The sequence below is a fragment of the Astyanax mexicanus genome, chromosome 9, assembly GCF_023375975.1.
Source record: "Astyanax mexicanus isolate ESR-SI-001 chromosome 9, AstMex3_surface, whole genome shotgun sequence".
Taxonomy (NCBI): domain Eukaryota; kingdom Metazoa; phylum Chordata; class Actinopteri; order Characiformes; family Acestrorhamphidae; genus Astyanax; species Astyanax mexicanus.
The window spans coordinates 18,030,257-18,053,111 of record NC_064416.1 but is presented as its reverse complement, the minus strand read 5'-3'; the positions used below and the strand labels follow the sequence as shown (position 1 = coordinate 18,053,111).

General features: G+C 38.5%; 1 protein-coding gene across 1 annotated transcript; it reads right to left on the bottom strand.

Annotated features, from left to right (window-relative positions):
* Positions 1 to 48: 48 nt before the first annotated feature.
* On the bottom strand, positions 49 to 22,142 carry nup205 (nucleoporin 205). Its single transcript, XM_022679602.2, has 42 exons — positions 22,038 to 22,142; positions 19,164 to 19,306; positions 18,794 to 18,965; positions 18,419 to 18,563; positions 18,102 to 18,261; positions 17,606 to 17,834; positions 17,106 to 17,270; positions 16,800 to 16,975; positions 16,514 to 16,627; positions 16,036 to 16,173; positions 15,748 to 15,898; positions 15,303 to 15,511; positions 14,345 to 14,527; positions 13,840 to 13,890; positions 13,482 to 13,691; positions 13,126 to 13,363; positions 12,442 to 12,631; positions 12,205 to 12,325; positions 11,903 to 11,984; positions 11,586 to 11,750; positions 11,329 to 11,453; positions 10,869 to 10,983; positions 10,560 to 10,709; positions 10,206 to 10,277; positions 9,966 to 10,123; positions 9,565 to 9,645; positions 9,266 to 9,457; positions 8,068 to 8,275; positions 7,872 to 7,970; positions 7,617 to 7,762; positions 7,106 to 7,297; positions 6,699 to 6,820; positions 6,041 to 6,179; positions 5,802 to 5,928; positions 5,255 to 5,328; positions 5,009 to 5,140; positions 3,707 to 3,812; positions 3,421 to 3,581; positions 2,290 to 2,419; positions 2,020 to 2,124; positions 1,829 to 1,887; positions 49 to 402 (listed from the first exon to the last, which is right to left on the bottom strand). The coding sequence occupies exons 1-42, from the start codon at positions 22,063 to 22,065 to the stop codon at positions 250 to 252; spliced, it is 5,916 nt and encodes a 1,971-aa protein (XP_022535323.2). The 5' UTR covers positions 22,066 to 22,142; the 3' UTR covers positions 49 to 249.
* Positions 22,143 to 22,855: the final 713 nt, after the last annotated feature.

Genomic DNA, 22,855 nt, shown 5'->3' with positions numbered 1-22,855 from the left:
CTGAAAAGTGTCTTGAAAACACTAAAAAGCATCAACAAAAAAGCAAGCTTAGAATATTTAGTCCTTTTATTAATTAGAAAAAAAAATCAATATCCAAAGACATCAGAAAATCTTAACATGAAACAATTCATGGATGCATCGGCTGCAGAAAGGAAAAGTTAGAAACGTGATGTACTAAATTGCTTTCACCATAGCAGAAGATTGGTGACTGTAAGTGGTGTGTGTAGCAGTAAATCTGTTCACAGGTGTCTAGCTCTTGGTGTGGCGCACCAGGCCACGGATCCTCCGTGTCAGGGCCTGGATGAAGGTGTGGCGAGAGTGAGTTTTGCTGTAGAGTCCCTCCACCTCCAGCAGCTTCCTCTGTAAGGGCTCTGTGAAGCTCCTTGCAACATCACTCTGCAACTGAGCACACAGGCACAGAACATCCTTTAGTACCTACAATAATTCACTCAACATTTTGCACACAGAATAGTTCAACCCAAACAATGATTTAACTCTGCCAGGTTAAACAGGATTTCTGAGATATTTAATGGGCTCTAAGCAGATCACATGATCGACAAAAAAAAATAAAAAATTCACACATTCAAACAAACTACAATACACAGTCAACTGATAAAAATAAGATGTCTGTAAATTGGAGATGAGAGGGGGAAAACACTTTTTTTTTCTCCAACAGTGCAAGTAATGTTCTCTAATAGGTAACATGCAAATATGTTTTAAAACTACTGCAGCATGTTTTGTTGGCCCATATTTTCCAAGCAAGTGTAACAAGCCCCTGTTGAATTTACAAAGTCCATCTCCGTTCACCACCAGCATTCCAAAATATAATGCTTTTAGCTGATGCTCCCAACAGTCTTACAATGCTAGTGATAAGGGCATATCATTGCCCATGTAAATAAATATATGTTTTAATACCATTAAGCTCAAAAGTACCCTGTTTATCTAAAGTACCTTCACACAGTTCTTTGGGTGGCACCATCTTGAAATTAAGTCACGATAAGTTGCCTGACAGGCATAAACATATGGGTAAGGTTGAGGAAGAGATTGTAAAATTGTATGCTGTGAAAATGCATGAGATTACATTATATATTAAATATTTGCTAACTCCAGTCCAAAACTCTCTTCACATGACTTTTCAGCTGTAGGTTTGTTCATCAGTCAAATTATTGTGACATAATTTCAAGATGGCGGCATCCAGAAAACTACCTGAATGAACTGTGTGTATAAAAAACATTTGATAAATTATCTGTGAACAAAGTGTTCACATTGACATTGTAAATGTCCAGGCACTCAGAATTCTAACAATAAAGTGTGAAGCTACTTTGAGTTTGTTAATAGTGCAAAGAAATCTCTGTTTTACATGGGCCACACTATGCCTGTCTCACTAGCATTGTCTGTTGAATGCATTGGCTAAACGCACTGTATTTCAAAATGCTATGGGGGAACAGAGGTTGACTATTTGACAAAAGTTCTTACTCGTTATAGTTAATGTGTCACAACACCTCAACTCAAAGTTTTAACTCCAGCACGCCTAAATTCCCAACGAACTTGCCACATCTTTTAAAGGGTCTATGACATGGATTCCTTTGGTTTCATGTTATACCTTAAGATTTCCCTGTCTAAAAACTGTATGTATATATATTCCAAACATTCCAGGTTTTCCTTCTAATTCCAGTAATTTTCTATTTCTAACACCATTTACATACAAGATGCAATATTTAGTTAATGATACATTGATTTTTTTTAACAAATCAGTCAGGCCTGGAAATGCCCCTGTAAAATTTCCCCAGATGTGGTACTAAAAAAAGATTCATGTAGTGGTTCATACCTGTTCCAGATCCTGTTGGCTGACCCTGGACAGCCCCAAACCTCCACCCCCGCTAGCATCTACACAGAGAAAACAGTTAAAAGTTCTTAAGTTCAATACAAGGATCTTGCAAGGTGAAAACATGACATGTTTAAACATCCTTTATCTTTTAAAGTATATAAGAAAGAAAGAGAGAGAGATAGCACACTCACCTCTGTACCCTGGCAGCAGGGAGTCCTTGGGATCAATAGGTGTGCAGTAGAGGAGGTAATACTCCAGGTGGCGCCAGATCACAAAGAGGCAGGTCTCAATGATGTCTTAAACAGAAGTCAAGATAAATAGCATTTGCTCTCAGAAACCAAAAGATTCTATGATTCAACTCCAGCTCCAATTACATATAAAAAGTAATGGTTGAATACTAGCAGAATATAAAAACCATTTGATCTTGGGTTATCAGTGAAAGACTGTGATCATAAGGATACAGGAGCAGAGAGCCAACAGCTTGGCACGATTGTTTACGAGCTGGACAAGACGGCGTTTGGCCAGCACACTCCTCTGCACTGATGGGATCTTCTCCACTCCACCGGAACCAGACACCAGGCCCTGGCAGAGCTACACAACACACATTTCAACACTTTTTTCTTTCCTTAAAGCAACCAGATAAACAAAATCAAGGGTGAAGCAGGACACAGGAAAAAAAATAAGATTATTGTACAAGTTGTCCAATAACTAGTTAACTTTACAATTCTCACAGTTCTCACCACAAAACCAAACATTCTACACATCACTTATATAACATGTTTCATGTTGTACAACTTGTAGAAATTTAAACATCACCGGCTCTCAGCATCTACCCATCTTCATCTGCACTGGCAAGGGTTTAGCTTTATATATTACCACAATGCATGAACACACCCATTCATCTCCCACCAGCCATTTTACATTTTAGCCTTAGACTCTTATAAATTACTTTCTGTGGTGGTTTAGGCTTAATGAGAGCAAACTTAGCTGTAGTATACACTGACATGTCAAACGTCATGGGATATTAGTATGTAAATTGATTAGGAACTGTTAGTTCAGGGTACAGCTTGGGAACCTGGACACCTGTATAAGTTGTTGTTCCTTGTGAGTGAGGCAGAACACTGGCCTGTGTGCTCATGGCAAGGGGACACAACTTGCCGGAATGGGTGCCAGATGGATGGGGCATTCTATTTCTGTGACATTCCTTGATCCACAGTGTTGTAGGTGTCCAGGGACTTAATCATAGTATGACCACGCACAGTGAATGGCACATTTACATCCCCTTGACATGAGCACACAGGCCAGTATTCGGCCTCATGATTTTGACTGGTGACATCTGGCTAGAATTGTCAATGCAAACAGACAAGCAACTCTGGTAGAAATCATCTCCACATTCAATGCAGGAGCCCATACACATACATTATTTATCCTCCATCAGTCTTGGATTAGTAACTATTGTTGTGTTCCATGACTTCTGACATCTTAGAATTATATACTGTAAAGCACTGACACTATACTGGTAGAGACAGGTAAATTGTAAATTTGAGCATGGCTTTACACAATACAGGTTTAAATGTGTGTTTGTACCGTACCTCTTTAAGCTCTTCTGGGGCAAGCTGCTCCAGCCTCTGCAGTTTGCCCAGGCTCTGTCGGTGGCTGTCATGGTATCGAAAGAAGTCTGTGGCACTGTTCTTCAGCAGAAGCAGGACAAGCCCCAGACTTGGTACCCGTGACACTGATGGTACTGCCATGTCTAAGGCACAAAGAAGGAATTTTACAGTTTACAGTGAGCTGAATGTGTAAAAATAAGCAATATACAATATGTAATCTGTTTGTGTACAGGCAACGTGTAAGGGACAGTGAAGGAAACAGACTGACCTGTTGGCTCACTAGCAGAAGGGCTGAAGAGGCAGACAGTGAACTGGGCTTCAGCTGAGCTTTGCAGGAGCAGCGTCTGACAGTACTCCGTTATGTTAGCACACACCTGATGATACAGAGACAGTTAAAATGTGAGGGTTAAGCCGCTATTTGCAGTCTTACAATCAATGCTCCTTTACATCCCAAGGAAAGACGCCTGGGTTGAGGTCAGGGCTCTGTGTAGACCACTGGAGTTCCTCCTCAGAAAACTTGATAACATATTTAAAAAGACCCTTGTTTTGTGCACAAGGGAACAGTCATACAGGAACAAAGGATGTACACCTCACAAAAAAACACCCTGCCAGATGCATAATTTGCTAATTAAAACAGCAAAACAGCAGATAGTAAGTAAAAAAAGAAACGAGTGGAAGTGCTTTGAGCTTCGTTTACAAACAAAAATGCCACAGACTTGATGTGAAGGTTCTTTTATGTGAAGAAAAAAATAATAGCAACATTTTTTTTTTGGAAATGTTAACAGGCCTTTAGGCTAGTGTGCAGGTCTACAACCGTGGAAATCCACTTCAAGAAGCTGCTAAGAAAAACCTCTTGTACACATGATGCTTTTGAGGCACCGTGAAGCAATATAGTGAGAACTGAAACACAGGAAAGGCGATTCTTATGTGTTACAAGCTTCAACAATTGGAGGCTTAGAGTTTGCATAGTCTACTACTTTGTGGTTCAGCTGTTGTTGCTCTAGGCTGTTGCTGCCATTTCACAATACTAGCACTTACAGTTAACCACACACTTTTAGATATACAGGCTACATTCTGCATATAGTTATTTATATATTAACAACATTAAAAGTTGGGAGTTTCCACTGGTAAAAAGTTCTTGTTACTGTGAATAGCTTTAGAAAGGAAAAAAAAAGATTTCCAGGACAAGATAAAGATACATTTCATTCATATAAGCCACATTAAGAGCTTGGAGACTGAAAAGTTTAGGGACTCTACATGGTCAGTACTCAGCAAAAGCTTTGGTAAGTATCAACGCCTATACTGGTTGTTTTGGGTAAAACTTTATCTCAACTTCTGAAAGATTCACAGGCTGTCTTATTGTACTGTGTCTATCAACAGATTTAAAACAATATATAAGAAGGGAGACTGTGACATCCATGATTAAAGGGGATTAAAGGGGAAATAAGGGTATGGTTTTTAATCTTTGAACATTTTGCCTTGTGGAGATCTGTTTACCTTCTAATCCTTAAACTATTTCACAGTAACATACTTTAAGCTGGGATGCACACCCTATTACATTACTATATACCTGTTGTATGGCAACCTCCATCTCCTCTCTTTTTTCTGCTGTATCACCAGGAGCACCACTTTCCTCTATTTGCTTTAAGTAGCGAGCACGCTCAGTGCCTGCCAGGCGTACGAGCAGAGACAGGCTTTGGCGCTGGCAGGGAGAGAGGGAGAAGAAGTTACTGAGACAGCACTGCAATGCAGCAAGAGTGATAAAAAACGATTGGTTCTTTAGTCTAGTACAGAGAAAACTCTTCTTATCCTATACCTGGAATCTTCCAATGTGTCCTTGGAACTCCAGCAGGGCTGCACTGTTGATTTCTTGTCCCAAATCCAAAGCTCCTAATATTAAAATCATAATAATTATAATAATATTTTTTCCTCATACTCATGTTCACTTTCACACTTTAGTAAAGACTAGGGATCTACTACCAAAAACCTTGCAATTCAATATGCATCACAATATAGAGGTTGTGACTGTATATACTGCGATACAATAATCAAGATGTGTGATACAAAAAAAAGAAGAAAAATTGTAACAGTATAAAACAATCATTTATAAAATCTGAGTAAGCTTGCAATCATAACAGTGGGACCTGAAGACAGAGACATGCTATCTAGTGGTCAGGGTTTAAAACAACACTAAATAACCCAACATCTAATTAAATAGTTTGCATGAAACCTTAATTAAAAATTGTGACTGGGAATGTACACAAAACCACTAAACATATCAATATAAACTTATGTATAAGTTTTGCAATATTTTCTTTTACTCCAAGTAATAACTGATTATATACACTCTTTGCAGTCAATACCTGGTAGTGCAGTCTTGCTAATGATGGCTGTGAGGAGGGAGAGTTCCTGTAGTGATCCCATACTCACATCCTGACTGCGCAAGATAGACTGAATAGTGTCCGAGTGCACAATCAGCCACTGGAGAACCTATGTACAGACACATACAAAAAACAGTTACTATTTGTCATACATACACAGACACACACACAATGGACTGCATCAGCCCTATACATAGTGTCAGTATGAAGCACAACTGTACCTGTGCTGCCCCCTGCTGGTGGTGTGTGGTGGTGGAGGTCAGGATAACCTGCAGGAGTCTGAGTGTAGGGAGGAGGATCTGTCTGTATCGCTCCAGGGGGCTTGGGATAAACCCTGATGGATCCCTCTGACCATACACTCTGCACAGGTAGAGACAAAAACGTTTACTAAGTGAACAGAAGGCACTTCAAAAGTTTCTGAATGAATAAAAAAAATTAAGTCAATGTTTTCCTTAAGATTTAACATTTACATTTTCAATAAATCAGTAGAAAGGCAAGACATTGAGGGATTAGGCCGTGCCCTAGACAAAATTTTCCTTCCAATAGGAAACCTCCATTCAGAATTCTGTGTAGTCCAGAATTAGGCTTAATCCCTGGCCCTAAGTGTCTAGAATGGTGGTAGAGAAAACTACTAAAAAGCTGTATAGCAATGAAAAGTTCTAATAACTTTAATAATGAGACACAACGGATCAAACCAAAGCGAATAAATAGAAATAAATGTCTACACATAATGTAATAAAATGTTTACATCTTAACTGCCTTTATTTTAAATACAAAAATAAACAACCAAAATATAACTATTATAATTATTAAATTTTCTACCATTTATTTGGCATCATTAATAATATTTATATATATAAATTAAAAATTCTCTTTCACCTGAGGGAGTCATTCTCGGGCAGCATGTGGAACACCCGGCACTCGACGAGCTGAGCCACCAGCCCACAGCAGAGTAACTCTACAGCTCCCTGTGCCGTCTTAGCCACACGAGTCAGCAAAGCCTGCATAAGCACAAACATACATCCATATATATAATATACAACAGAAGCGTGGTGCACACAGAAAGATCAATTTATTTTCCCAGTTGATCAAGCAGAGCCTTATTAGTTTTTCCTTTTAGTTTTACAATAAACTTTTTCAAGATGGTGACTGAAATTTAAACACACTAAAAGGGTAAAAATAAATTTCAAAATTTTGTCAACTGAATCAGTCAAGTTGGTATTGTCCATTTGTTTACAAATAGCCTAATTATTTACCCCTAGACATTATGAGGACATAAGTCTCACCATCTTGGACTCATAGATGTATAATGGTTTGAGCAGTGGAGGCTGGGGCATCAGGAGGGTCTGCAGTGCTGCGTCATCCTGCCGCAGGCTTTCCACAAGCACACGCAGGTAGCCACTGTTACACAGATAGACTAGCCACTGGCTCTGCCTGTCTATAGACAATACCCTGTCCAGCACGGCCAGAGCCAACATCTGCAAAACACAGAGACAGACCATTTGGACTTAAGTCATTTAAATGCTATACTGTTATGTTTAAATAAAAAAAAACAACATTGTATACTTTTTTGTATGACAATGTGTATGTTGTGTTAAATAAGACATCACAGTTTAAATTTACATGTGATCTGGTAACCAAATCATATTTGTGTGCATAAAACATACTCAATGACATCTGTTTACTAAGTCTTTCAGTAGTTTAGACAACAATTGGAAACTTAAAAAACTAATTGCAAGTATAAATAACCAATGACTCAACAGCAGGTCAGATGATGTAAGACAGTGATGTTCCTACCCTGCCTATCTCATGCCCATCACAGGCATCCCTGCACACAACCTCCATCAGAGCAGTGCCGTAGCTCTCGATGATGGCCAGGTTTTCTCTCTGCAGCTTAGAAAAGCCATCTTCAGGAGCAGTTAGTCGCTCCCACATGGACATTGCTACAAACAATATAATCCCAAAAATCACATTAAAGGAACATAAAGTGACATAAAAGGAACTCATTTAAGTATATACACAATATATATATCAATCAAGATGCTACTCTACCTGTCTGAAGCGTGTCTGGCTCCTCAGGTTTCTGGGCGATCTGCAAGTAATAGAGCAGGGAGCCGTACAGGTGGGCACGCAGACGCTGAAACCCACCACCTGGAACAGAATTAACATCCCACTTTAATTTAAGAGACCCAAAGCAACAGTAAAATCCCTAGTTACAAATAGCTGCATTCAAACATAGTTCATGTACCTGTGCACAGGATAAAGTCCAGCAGCTTTCTCAGAATGAGGTGAAGAGCAGAGTTGGCAATAGAGGCGAAGCCTGATGAAGAGCCACCCTCCAGTCCAGCTCCCTGCTGCTGCTCTGACAGCACAGACTGGCTGAGGTGTGCAGTCAAGGTGAACACTGCTCCAGCAACGATTGGCATCAACTCAACAGCAGCGTCCTCTGATAAAACCTGGAAGCACAAATAGAGTTCAGACATGATTTTAGCCTTTGATCATAAGTGAAATAGATCCTTTAAAAGTAGGGAAATAATTATAGCACATAAAAATCTTATTTTATTTAGATATCATTTTTACAAAACTAGAAGTGGTAGTGGTAGTAGTACTCAGCATTACATGCATCTTATAAAAAACAAAAGTTATTAAATTACAAATACAGTAATATGCAAGAGTTTGGGCTCCCCAGGTCAAAGGAGATGTTTTCCTGATTTTCTAAGAACTAGTTAGTGAATCACAAATTTCTAAATTAAAAATCTGCAGTAAATATATTCAACTTTTTAGAGGAATGGTTTTGACCGCTAATTGAAATGGGATACCCAAATTATGCAAGTGACTCTACACTGTACTTTGTCACCTTATGTCTTAGATTGAATATAGAAATGGTTATGAAATTATGTTTGTTATTTCAGAATCATCTAGAGTTTAGATTCTCTGTAATTCTTTCTCTGGCGTTTTTAATGCTATTTTTTTATTTTATAGAAACCTGTGGCATAATAATCACAAAATAAAGTAACAAAAATCACATTGCACAAATTAGAATGTTATAATCACACAGCACTGGCCTGAATCAGGCAAGACAATGGAAACTTTCAGGGTGGAATTAAGGAAGTACATGACTTGTAGTTAAACAGGTCTGTTTTAACACGTGTACACGAGCAGGGTCGGGCTGGATTTTTTAGGCCTCATATATGCTCAAGAATAATCTAAAGCCTAATTTGCCATTCTGGATATAACCTTTTGTATTTCCTTCTTTATTAAGCTTCTTTTAGTCATTTGAAATTTCCAATCACAGCATATCAAAACATTTTAATATACTTATAAAAACTAAGAACAGAAAAGTTTTAAATGCATCTATTAAACAAAGATGGTATGTAATCTTTTAAAAAGAACTCTTTAAAACGTCTTTAAGGACTGAAAACTCTTAAGAAAACTTTATAAAGTACTTTGTCATGCAGGTCAAGCAGCAGGTCTCGGATGATGAGCTGTCTCTGATCAGCAGGGATGAGTTCAGCAGGACAGGCTGTGAGAATCGTCTCCACCAGACTCCTCCAGCTCTGCAGGGCATGACGCTTAGCACTGAGACTGCGCCGCACCCGGTTCCTCTCCACCACCTGCTGCAGGATGGAGTTCACCTCCTACCAGAAAGAGAGTGTAAGCAACACAAGCAATTGAAGAATCACTAAGACAGTCAGCAGGTGTTTATTTATGTTCATTATCACTGGGTACATCCCTATGTTCTCACCTCCATCAGCAGCGGTCTTTGCCCGATTGCAGCCATCCCCTGCAGTGCGTTAACCTCTGCAACCAAGACCCTGTGGAGCAACTGGAATGTGTAGGAAAATTAATTTAATATTTAAATCTAAATTAGGTATGAACTTGATATTTCTAAAGGAACACAGCAGGTGTAAGTGGCCAAAGTCTGTTTTCTCGCCAAATCCGTGTTTTTAAAGTGACCCATTTCAAACATTTGTCTAAACGTTTTGCACTGTTTAACTGACAGGTATGCGCTAAAAAGTAATGCTTTATGTGAGGTTTTGGTTTCATCCCTGCAAACATCACAGGAGCTTTATACTCTTATATGCTTATACTACTTTTACCTTCTGTGTGAATAGTCAAAAAGTATAGAAGGGTGGGGACACAAACCTTGACATTGCAGACGGTGTGCCCTTGCTCATTGACGTGTTCACAGTTAGAAATGACCTGCTCGATCTGAGTACGCTCAAAGAAATCCAGCTGCAGCTGCTCAGGCACCTCCTGACTGAAGTCTATAGCATCCAGAACACTCAGAAGCTTTCTGCGCACTACAACAGAATGCAACAGAAGCTCTGTTAGTCTTGTGAAATTTGAAATATTGTGCCTTATAAGATTTCTGTTCTGAATTACCTTTAGAAACTGTGTCAAAGTGCAAGAAACTGCTGACTGTTTTACTATCATCATCCATGCCCAACTCCGCATCTGAAATCAAACAAAGAGAAACCAACAATCACACCTGATGCAACACAATTAAGGAAAGTAGAATGCAAGTCCACAGTCTATTTTTGCCATTTTGTTTACATTTACATGCCATTTAAGAGATTTGACTGACTCTTGAATTCAGAGGAAGTTACATTTAAATCATGTTACAGACGTAGAAGGAGAGTGCTTGCTGGTCCAGGTCCACTGAACCATAGTCTGTCGGAAAGGTGCTAAAATGTTACACACCTCACTACACCATTCTACACCACCTGCATACTCTACCTGCATGCTGCATGTGTGGCTGATCATCCAGCAGAAGGTTGAGCAGTCTCTGAGTGTGTGAACGCTGGCGGTTCAACGAGGTAACTCTGAGCTCGATGGCTGCAGTCTTCATTAGCCAGGACATCTGGTTCAGGGAAGGGATTTCATTGCCTGGAAGATCAGTGAGAAAATTGTAAATTAAAAATGTTAACAGCTGCAGTGAGAAGGGTTGAAGTCTGGAAGCAAAAAAACTTTTTTCATATTTTAGAAATTTGAAAACATTTTGAATATAAAACTTTAAAAATAAAAAATAAAAAATGAGACACCAACCAGGCAGGATGAAGGGTAAGTGCTTCAAGTGAGAGAATAAGAAGTCCTGACTAGTCCTCAGGTAACGCATGGTGGGTCCAGAGGTGTCGGAGCATGCACACAGCTGGTAGATCACCTGGTGTACAAAAAAGAAATATGTATTTCACCACAAACAATGATGTCTAAATAAAAAAGTACCTCAAGCAGCATCCTAACAAACATTCTCATGTGGGGCTCACATCGGCAGAACATAGACTTCATGTGTTCTAGGTGAACATGGGTTCTGAGTGGGTTTTATGTGTTGTTACTGGGAACCAGTTGGGCCTCATCTTTACAGCCCACCTTAATCTCACATGTGTCCACAAAGACTGCATCTATGTTTACCCCTCCTGGTCTCATCATTGACATCAATATGTGAGGCCTACACGAAAGCTATGAACAAAACTATGGGATGTGAAACACTACATTTGCAAGTCTATACCTGATAGCAGAGTTCAGCCAGGTGTGGGGCTTGTTGTGTAAGGATTGGTCCAGAACGTCTCTCGCTGCCTTGCTGGAGCAAACTTAGAATCGCATGCAGGCAACTCCGCGGACAACCAAGAACTCCTAACATAAAAGCACAAAAGTTAAGCAGCTCATCTACTGGACTTCACAAATTACACACAAATACAAGGGAAGGCCTTTAGGATTAAGAGAGTTTGAGAATATCTTAAACTGTGACCTAGAGAACATGCTGACCTGGATCCTGTAGGTTGGTGGAGGAGACTGGTTTCTTGACCTCATACCCAAGCAGGTAGAGGGCCAGGTTAGGACCCTTGAGCTCCAATGAGGTAATTAACAGGTTAAGAATGTGGATCTGCGTCTCATGTCGAATTCTGGCAATGCGTTTATCTGGATCTGAGTCTGATTTAACAAAAACAGAGCAAGTTATTATCAATCAGCCAGCAGATTATATGTATAGCTTTGCTCGTTTAAGTTATGAGCCTCATATCCATCCAAACAAAGATCTATTTGAATAAATGTAAGAACATGTAAGAACATTCAGTGTGACTCACCATCTGTTTTGTCCACACCCTCTTGGGCCTCATCGTTATCCAGGCACTCAACAAAACCAGCCATCAGCTTATCACTCACTGTCTGCTCAGATCACAACATGTCAGCCATTTATTATACATTAGATATTACAAAACTAGTGACAAAATGTGTGTGATTAGAAAGCACATTTTAAGAAAAAAACAGAAATAAATAAATTGTTATTGCAGATTCAATCCTGCCTCGTCAGATTTAATGCAGACACATTTGATGCAGACACTACTAATTGGAAAATGCAATCAAGCATAAAGACATCGCTTCTTACCTGATCATGGGTAAAGTCTCCAACCAATCTAGACTGAATGTTGGGATAACGTGCAATATGCCGCAGGATCTTAGCGCTCAGGAACGCAGCCTCAGGGTTGGAACTACTGTGATACAAATACCTAGAACAAAATTATTATAAGATGCTGTTACATTTACATTTAAGTATTTACGCATCAAGCTATTTACTACAGCATTGGGGAAAAAAAAAAAAAAAAAAAAAAAAAAAAGGACACACCTGGCGATGTTGATTATGTGGTCGGCTCTTCTGCTCTGGGCACTGACACCCTGCAGTAGCTGCTCCAGTGGAGAGACCAGCATGGAAGCCTGGCTTTCCCTCAGCAAGTCCATGAACACCACTTCCTTCTGTAGGGCCAGGTCCAGCAGACTCAGACAGTGCAGCACTGCTGACTCCAACTGCTTCTTACCTATGGGATTAAAAAATAATTGCTTTTATGAACAATATTATTGTGATTAAGACTATTTTATGCCACACCACTAAGATAACAATACTGAAAAAAGAATGTAATAAATAACATTAAATTAATACAATACATATATACAGAACATATTTAGACACTGAAATTGGGATGTAAACATTAGGAAAACACAAAATAAATAAAGCAAATGAAATGAAAAGCACTGTTTTTAAACAAAGCTGTTGAACTGGCTCATACATCTAAATGAGCTCTCCTTGCTGAGAACCACATGATGGAAAATACGGAGGTCCTATCCATATATTGCTCTATACATTGACAAGGTAATTATCGTGGAACACCCCGACAAACAACTGCAACAAAAGCTCAAACCTTCTGCGTTTGTGTTCTTGAGTATGATTTAGGCCTTATGGTGAGAACTAAACGAAAATCTGAACAACAAAGGACCTTAACACAAGTACACTTATCAGTGATATCATACTGACCAGGGAAGGGAGCATAAGTGTCTAGTTGGCGGACACCCTCCTCCAGCAGACTGAGGCACAGAGACAGAGTGGGGGAGTCATTCAGAAGATGAAACATCAGGCTGTGGCCCGGGGGCTTATGAGCCGGTACCTGCTCCCCCTGCAGCTCAACAGTCTCCTGCAGGAAGTCTGCTGGCTGAGGCTCATAATCCCTCAGCAGCTTGTGGAACACCTCCAGGACTGCCTCTGCTACCTCCCACTAAGGAGAGAGGAAAACAGGTGTTCAAAGTTTAGTATAAACAGAATATTTATTAAAAAAACAAACAAACTAACAAAAAAAACATAAGTAAAGCTTGTGTCTCAGAGAACTAAGGTACCTTCTCTGCTGGTCGACGGTAGGCTCGAGTTGGAAAGGGCAGAAATACAGCATCTCGCAAAAAGGTCAAATAAGGCTGAAATCCCGGCGCACGTAGTCCAGCTCCGAGATTAACTGGAAGTGAACTCTCCACAAGAGTGCTAATCAGCTGACAGAACGCCCGAGTCAAGGGGTACTCCTCACAGCTGGACTCAATCTCATTTAGCTCCACCTACAGAAAGACAAAGAATTTAAAGCAATTCACTTTATTTACATCAAATGCTAGAATCCCCAAGGCTTTTATCAGAATTAACACATTAACACTAACTCAATGTTTTCAATTCTGACATCCCTTCAAGACATTAAAAATCCAGGCCCACCTCTATTCCTGCTGCTTGTCTCTGTCCAGGAGTTTTCACTGTCTGCAGGATCTGGAAAAGATCAGAAGACAGTAACAAAAATTACAACCCACTGCACTGTCCACTGCGGGTAGTAATACTGTCTGTGATGTATTCCCGATGGACCCATGATGACGTGGATCAAGGAATGTTAAATCCACAACTATCTGTCACTCACTAATAGGCCTCATTTAAATCACAATCATTTATGATAATGTCATGAACATACTGACCATAATTTCACACAACATACCAATGTGGGCTGCCAAAGTAGCCTCCTAAAGTTCATCAACTTACCCACTGCTTTAGCATTACTTTTGACACGTCACTAAAGCAGTAATCAGGATTCTTATTGCCAAAACACACTATAATTACTAAAACACAAATATACACCTTCACCTAGTTCATTTCTACAGCTACAAACTAATACTTTATGCATGTACAGCATGCTGCGAACTAGCTAACAACCTGTATAGCTGGTGCCTACCTGTGTATACTCCAAAGACTGCCAGAGAGACGCAGCAATCTCAGGGGACTTTCCAAAAGCAGCAAGGGCATGGAGGAGCTGGGCTTTCAGCACTGGCTGCACACTGCACTGTAGTAAGCCCAGCATCACCACCACAGGAGTCCACTGAGGGTGCTCACACAGAGCCAGCCGTGCATTCTCACTCTGAAGACACAGGTACAAAAAGAATGTTGATGGACGTGACTGATTACACAATTGAAAAACACACTCATTGCTATTCTACAGGTACCAAACTAGAGCTAAACAATTTCTAAAGAGGAAAAATATATATATTTAACTGTTTTGGAATAGTGTGTATATAAAAAAATGAAAAAATATAAGAATATTAAACATATTTCACCAGAAATCAATAACCAAAATAATGTTGGGTGGTCTGTTTAATTCAGATCTATCATATTTAATTTCAGTCGATAATTCTGATATAGATAAAAAATAAATAAACAAATGAAAAAAAATCAGAGAATCCGACCAAGACACCCACTCAGATATATCACATATGTTTAAAAATAATATCACTGTCATAAAAACATTTTCTATTGCAATATACATTAATACCATCCAACCTTAAATCCATCAAGCTGTGATAATAAATCATGTACATTGTGTAAATGTGGAGTAAAATAAATAAATTTAATTTAATAAATATAAAAAGAATCTAAATAATCTGCCTATGGTAGATGTCATAAAAAAAAGAATGAACTTTCCCTTTGTATCTAAAAGGGGGTAGCATGTGTGTGGTTTAATTTTCCTTTTTGTTATGATGCAAATACTGTGCATTTGCACACTGCTTAAATGATATATTGTGCAGCCCTATACTAAACTCACTAATTACTGTACTGTATATTAACAAAGACTAATATGTAAAATATATCGTGTTTATTTATTTGGACATGCATTTGTAAACAACTAAAACAAATACCCAGTTGATGATGGTGGTGAGCAGTTGAAGGAAAGCAGTTAGACCATCCAGCTCTCTCTGTGTGATTCCTCTGATGGGTGGATGGCGGTACTGAGTGGAATCTGTGCTCGGGACATCCCGCCGTAGGTTTTCATGGTACAGCATAAGAGAATGGAACAGGTGCTCCCATGACACTGGGCTTCCTGATACACCACCCTGCAGATTCTCGCCTGAAATCATACATAAAGTCGTGTTGTGCTGGAAAATGCCACATTCTACATATTGACACACAAGACTAGAGGAAATGACATGTCCACAACAAAGCTACACAACATTCACCGAACATATCAATGAACTGCACTAGTATACTTAAAACCAGTTTCTCACATGGTTCTTCATGTAATGTGTTCTGTTTCACTTTCTGTTAGCGGCATGTCAAGCAGCTATGGTGACATTTTATATTTACCATGCGGAGCTCCATTGGTCTTGAGCAGACTGAAGCAATAGTGTGAGCACTGTGGCCCATTGGCCAGCCCCTTCAGCATGCGCAAATAGGGGATATACAGATTGGCAGGCAGCAGGTCCCCCATCTGACGTACGAACTTGGAGAGAACCACCTGAAAACATAGAATAGATACATACATATAAACTCCCCACACACTGCATAGATCTTATAACCCATATAGTTTAACTGTGTACACTGTACTATACCACTCTGCATGTTGCCCGTGTTGTTTCTCTAAATCTCACACACCTGTTTGTGAGGAGGTCTTTGAAGAGCAACTCCCAAAAAGGATCCAGCAAGTGAAGTATGCTGCATGGACTCTGACGGACACCAGAACTCCAGGGCTAGCTCCAGTCCAAATGGGTCTTTACTGTAGAACTCACCAATCTGGCAAGCACATGCACAAACAAACATTAGTTTAGTCCAGGCAATACAATCAAATCAATATTTACTTACACTGAGAATACATTGCATGTGACCCTTGTTAACAATGTAGCAATGCATTATATTATAGTAGTTAGAATACAATTAAGATTCAAAAACGACATTAAAACAAGAACATGCATGTATTTCATAAAAAAATAAAAAATAAAGAACCTTATTATTTATCTACTGCTAACAAAATGAAACTACCAGCAAATAATCAATAGCAATTAAATACTGAGAGCAAATTAAAAACACTAAAAATACAGAATCCAATTAAATAAAGCAGACAGGGTCAACACACCAGTATCATGAGGTGTTCCAGGTCTTTCCGGAGAGATGGAGGCTCACTGCCCATCTGCAGTGCCATGTGAATTAGTCGAGCATCTTCATCAGCTCGGTTATGTAACTGCTTTACCTGAACAAAGTAGTTCACTTTAGATCATAAAAATTTAAATTTTATACAAGCTCAAATGTTTAAATGTGTTCACTTTCATAATGGTCAGATATTCTTAATAAAGAAATTAAGCAAGGTCAAGCAACTAAATAAATTATACGAAACCGGTTTGTCACTGTTGTATCTTTCCCACCTTCATGGGCATAAGAGCCAGGAAATCAGTGATGAGGGCATGAAGGCGCCGAGTGTAGAACTCCTCCTGGTGAAAGCCTTCACTTCCCAGAATACCCTCAGTCAGGAAAAGGAACACTCCACCCAGCAAGGCCTGGTCAGCCAGAGCTTCGTCTGCCTCTGTAAACTCTACCAAACCTGAGGAGAAAATATTAAAACAATTAGTTATCCATGAACTGCCAAGGTGTCAACATCAGTATTTAAAGTAGTAAAATAAAAAATATATATGTAAATAAACTTGTGTTGCAATGTAAATTCTGGTTAATACCTGCACCCTGGGGAAGCTGAGAGAGGGCCCTGAGCGACAGTGCCCACGTCAGCCGCACCACTGCCTGTAGGCCAGGAAGCTTCCATGTCGGACCCTCTACCAGACGACTGTGCACTGCTGACACATACTGCTTCTCTGTCAGTAAGGGCAGGGCTTGGAGAAGGTCTGGAACAGACGTACAGAATTATCAGGTTTAATAAAATTCTGAGATAGGAAATGTGTTACTTTAACTGAAATTTTCACCAAGTGAATAATGTCCCTACAGAACATATTTTTAGGAATAACAAACAGTACCCAGATTACCCAAATTACTTGGTTGCCTTTTAAGTTTTGCATATTTTGTGGCATCCCACAAGGTTCTATTTTAGTGCCTATATAGCATTTGTAAATTATGACAATAATATAATTATGCGAGTAAACAAAGTATGACACTACATACAAGGCTTCAAGAGTTAAAAGCCCAATTTCACTGCCACTGTATGCACAGAACAATGACGTACCGTCTCGGTCTTCTGTCCCTTGCTCCAGAAAACTGACATCCAGGCAGTACAGCAATGCCATGACCAGTGCAAGGTTCACACTATCTAGTGAGCCATCAGCTTCTGCTGTGACTGTTTCCAGATGACCAATCAGGGCAAGCATATCATCTTTGTTAAGGGGTGACTGACACGTCCATGAAAACAGACACTCAGCTAGCGACTGTCTGCACTCTTTGATGAGGTCAGACACCTGTAGAAGACAATAATGAAGCAACAAACTGATTAAACGTTTCAGCAACACTTAAAGAGAGTTCCCTCCTACTCCTAGTCTACATTTTTGATATGGCAACTACACATACTACTACTACCACCACCACATACAAAAAAGGAACCCAATTGTGCCTAAATCTAAATATTTAGGGTCTGATTCTCAGGCTGTAGTTATGCTGTAGAATATAGTTTCCTTTTCAAGTCCCATCTGCTAAAAAAAACTGCTTAATGAATTAACAGCCCTAACCTCTTTCCTATGTTTCTCGTTGCCAAGTCCTCGCTCCTTCTGCAGCCTCTCAAACTCCCGTGTGACATTAATATCTGACACAAGGTTCAGGATTTGTTTGGCCAATCCCTGAGCCATCAGCTCATCTGTAAAGCGTGTGGTGAGACTAACCAAATCCGCACTATGAGGAACAAAAACATACATACAAATAAATATGTAAAGAATTCACACACATGTTCATACAACATACAAAAAGCAAGTATCAGAAATAAACAAAGTGCCAAGGTATATATCTACATATATTTATTTTAAGGTATATTTATAAACAGGCCCCATACCCAAGGTCGAGAGTGAAAGTTTTGCCATGACGTGACTGGATGAGAGAGCGCAGAGAGTTGGCCACACAGCGCTTGCCATCCCAGTACAGCAGAACAGCCACCAAACCCCTTGTCAAACCGGGAAAATGAGGCTGCTGATGCTCTCCTGCGAAGAAGAATAGTAATTAATCTTACCTTTCAAATCATGTCAAATATGAACTGTAGCTTAATATTCATTCTTCTCCATTAAAAATATCAAATAAACAGACAACCAATAACAAATACATATACGTATATATAGCCTATTAATTAGCACCATGCAAGCCAAATGGACAAAATTTGGATTTGCATTTAGCTTCTGTGTGTTTGCATACATGGTTGTGTGTTTTGGTTTACCTGCAAGCAACAGTTCAAGTGCTGCAAGCTCTCCAATGTCGAAGAGATCACTGAGGATAAACGCCTCTGTAAGCAGCTGCTCAGGGAGAAGTCGTGAGCCCTGCTGGCCCTGAATAGAAATTCCCTCTGTGCTGGCTTTCCTCACTTTCTCTCTCTGCTCTGCACTTTTTGGCTATTTCCAAAAGAAAATATGTCCACAAATAGTTAAATTAATTACATGTGTTTATGCAACAACATCCCTACAGATAGCTGACTATAAAAACATATATTAATAGGTCATTGAAAGGGTTTAATACAATAAATTCATAAAACAGATCAGGCCTAGGAACTAAACACAGCCTAAGGGAAAATCTTCAACACTGTACTGTACCGGGTTTTTGAACAAAGACAGAAAGTAGGGCTTGTTTTTTTTCAACTGCAAATCCAGAAGATGAACACTTTCTGGTTGTTTCCTCCATATTGAGCCCTCCACAGTCTCCCATAACTCTTTCAGTGGACCCCACAGACTGGCTCCTGCACAGGAAATACATCCACACAAGCCGTAAACCAACATGTAACAACACTTTCTCAGTTATACTGTAAGAATACCACAAAAGAAAGGTCTCTAATACACAATAGGCATAGCAAGCACAACTTCACAGAGCTAAACAAAGTGTATACTGTTACAAATTCTACAGGTATTTATTTAGCAGATGAATAAATAAAAAACAAAAACAATAATCCTATATGACTTAAAAAAAGATTACTAAATAGTGGACTAATAAAGAATTACAGAAATACACTTTGGGAATGTGTGCCTTATCAAGTCAAGGCCTTTAACTGCTTTATACTAAACAAAATTCTGCATTACATATACTATGGCATAATTCATGCATTATATAAATCACACAACATACACACACTCTTCTAGTCAGTCTGCTAGAATCTAAGAAAGGTAACCAACTGCCCAATAACTTTGTTAAAATTACTGTAAAAACATTAGTAGACATCAAGCATTTCCTGAAGCTACTAAATATTTTTTCATTTTTCTCTCATAATCTATCTGTCTGTTCTCTCAATTTAGCAGTTTATTACCTCAATTTAACAAACTGTTTCTTTAATTTAAAAACATTCCCTCAATTTTACAGTTTCTTTAAATTAACAAACAATTCCTTCAATTTAATAAACTGTTCCTTTAATTTAACAGTTCCTTCAGTTTAACAAACAGTTTCCTCAATTTAACAAATTGTTCCCTCAATTTAACAAATCGTTCCCTCAATTTAACAATTCCTTCAATTTAACAAACTGTTCCCTCAATTTAACAATTCCTTCAATTTAACAAACAGTTTCCTCAATTAAACACAGTTTCCTCCATTTAGCAAACAGTTCCCTCAATTTAACAAATCATTCCCTCAATTTAACAAACCGTTCCCTCAATTTAACAATTCCTTCAATTTACAAACTGTTCCCTCAAATTAACAAACAGTTCCCTCAATTTAACAAAAAGTTCTCAAATTAACAAACAGTTCCCTCAATTTAACAAACGGTTCCCTCAATTTAACAAAAAGTTCTCAAATTAACAAACAGTTCCCTCAATTTAACAAACGGTTCCCTCAATTTAACAAAAAGTTCTCAAATTAACAAACAGTTCCCTCAATTTAACAAACGGTTCCCTCAATTTAACAAAAAGTTCTCAAATTAACAAACAGTTCCCTCAATTTAACAAAAAGTCCCCTCAATTTAAACCATTTCTTTAATTTAACAGTTGCCTCAATTTACCAAAAACTGTTCCCTCAATTTAAAAAAAGTTACTTCAATTTAACAAACTTTCCCTTAATTATACACAGTTTCTTCAATTTAACAAACTGTTCCCTTAGTTTGTGAGTTTAACAAACGGTTTCTTCAATTTACCACAGCTTCTTTAATTTAACAGTTGCCTCAATTCTACAAACCTTACATTCAATTCTACAGTTTCTTCAATTTAACAAACTGTTCCTCTCTATTTAACAAACAGTTCCATCAAATTAACAAACCTTTCCCTCAGTTTAACAAACAATTCCCTTCTCCAAATTATATTAAAACATTCTCTCCCTTTAGTGATGTTCGTCTTTAACTGAATAATCTATTAGTTTAGAAAGGGTACTTTGGTTTCTCCAAAAACTATTTTTCCATCCTTATATTTAGGGACTTACTGTTTCAGATTTGCAGGCCTGTAACGCTAACCTAGGTCATTTAACTATTCTGTAGTGGAATAATGAAAACAATTAGCATTAGCTACAATTAGTTTAATTCTGAGGCCAGAGAGTTCTGTCGATTCCTGCTCACAACAAAATCACCTGTTATATTAAACCAGATGATGGTGTTTAAAAAGTTATCTGGGTGCTGTTAGACGCAGACTCAGTTCTCTGAACTTTGAGCATTATTTAGTTAACTAAGAGCGAAAGTATTTTTTACACCAGACTGAGCCAAGCTAAGCTTGCGTTAGTAACCAGCCGCCAGATATATCTAGGCTATATTCAGGGGGTTGCTGTTAACAAAAGCCGGGGAATTCTGTTAGTTTAGACGTGGATAGAGGTGAGTATAATAGGCGTGTTGGTGAATAACTGTGTTTATTTGACTGTAGGAGGCTGATAATTATGAGAACAGCGCTGTTTAACAGCTTAACAGCTAACCCCGGTGTTCTGTCGAGTTGTGCTACCCTGTAAAACCGTGCTACCCTTTTTAGTATAACTTATTTAAACGTAAAAATGCCAAAAAGGCACAAAATTATAACATGTTCACAGCAGAAGTCGATGTAACGTTACTTTTTTTGAACAGCATAATTCACTGTATCAGTGTAAAGTTATGGTAATGTGAGTTTTTTATAATCTTGCTTGTGTTTTTTATAATCTTTTATTATTATTATTATTATTATTATTATTACTTGCAAATACACTTGTGTAGTGACAGTGAGTACTGGTTGTTAAATACACAACAAAAACAGAATTATTATAAAACACACGAGAAATCATTAAAAAGATGTAGGTTAACGCATGCGCAGTCTCTTTAGGAGGCTTGTATAGCTGGGTAGCATAACTCGACACAACACCGGGTAATGGAACCAAACTGAACTCAAGAAACAGGCAGAACTGCCTTCATATGCAGCTTCAGTCGCTCATGAATCTCCCTAAACCGATCCCACAGCTTTACAGACTGTTATAATAAACAAACTACAAACACACACAGCCCTGAGGAGTGTTGAATAACCAGCACATGAGCTCCGTACCTGAATTTACCGCCATCTGCGCAGCCATGTCTGCTCCACCACCACCAGCCCAGCCGCAGCCTCCCGGCTTATCGCCAGACTGAAAATTATATACGGTTTCGGATCACTGCGTGCCAAGCAGGAGATGGTTCTATACTTTAAACTCTCTATTCTTTTTTAAACATGCTCAATTACACCTTCTTAAAAATAAGTGTGAAACAAATTATAGTTTTTCGAAATCGATTTTCTCTCAGGCGATTAACCGGGAGTCCAAGTGTCGAAATGGCGGTTTGTAGTTTTAAGAGGATTTTGAAGTTAATTTTGTAAATTAATCTCAAACTGAATTAATTTTAATCACCTTCATGTTCAGTTTCCAATAAATGTAATATTAAACACTCATCTTCAGACTACAGTTTAATTTACTGGACAAAATTGAGCTTCTGCTAGATCGAAGCAAATTAAACGACTGATTCATCTATTTGACTCACTGAGTCATTGATGTGAATCCAATATGAATCTTTTCTGAATACAGGCTTGTGTAGGGTCACAAATAGTATTTATGGCATTATAAATGATAAATGATTATGTCCCAACTAATTATTATTTGACACTAGTTAAGACATTATTAAACATTATTAAATTATTTAAAATGTATTGCTTATTTTTAAAATAATTATTAATAATTATTTAAAAAAATGTAATGATGAGTAATGTCTTAACTAGTGTCAGATAATAATTGTTTGAGGCATTCCGTCATAAGTACTGTTAATTTAGGTACCCTTATTGTGTTACCCAATTTTTGGTTAGTACACCATGCCTTTAATATTTCACACACAATC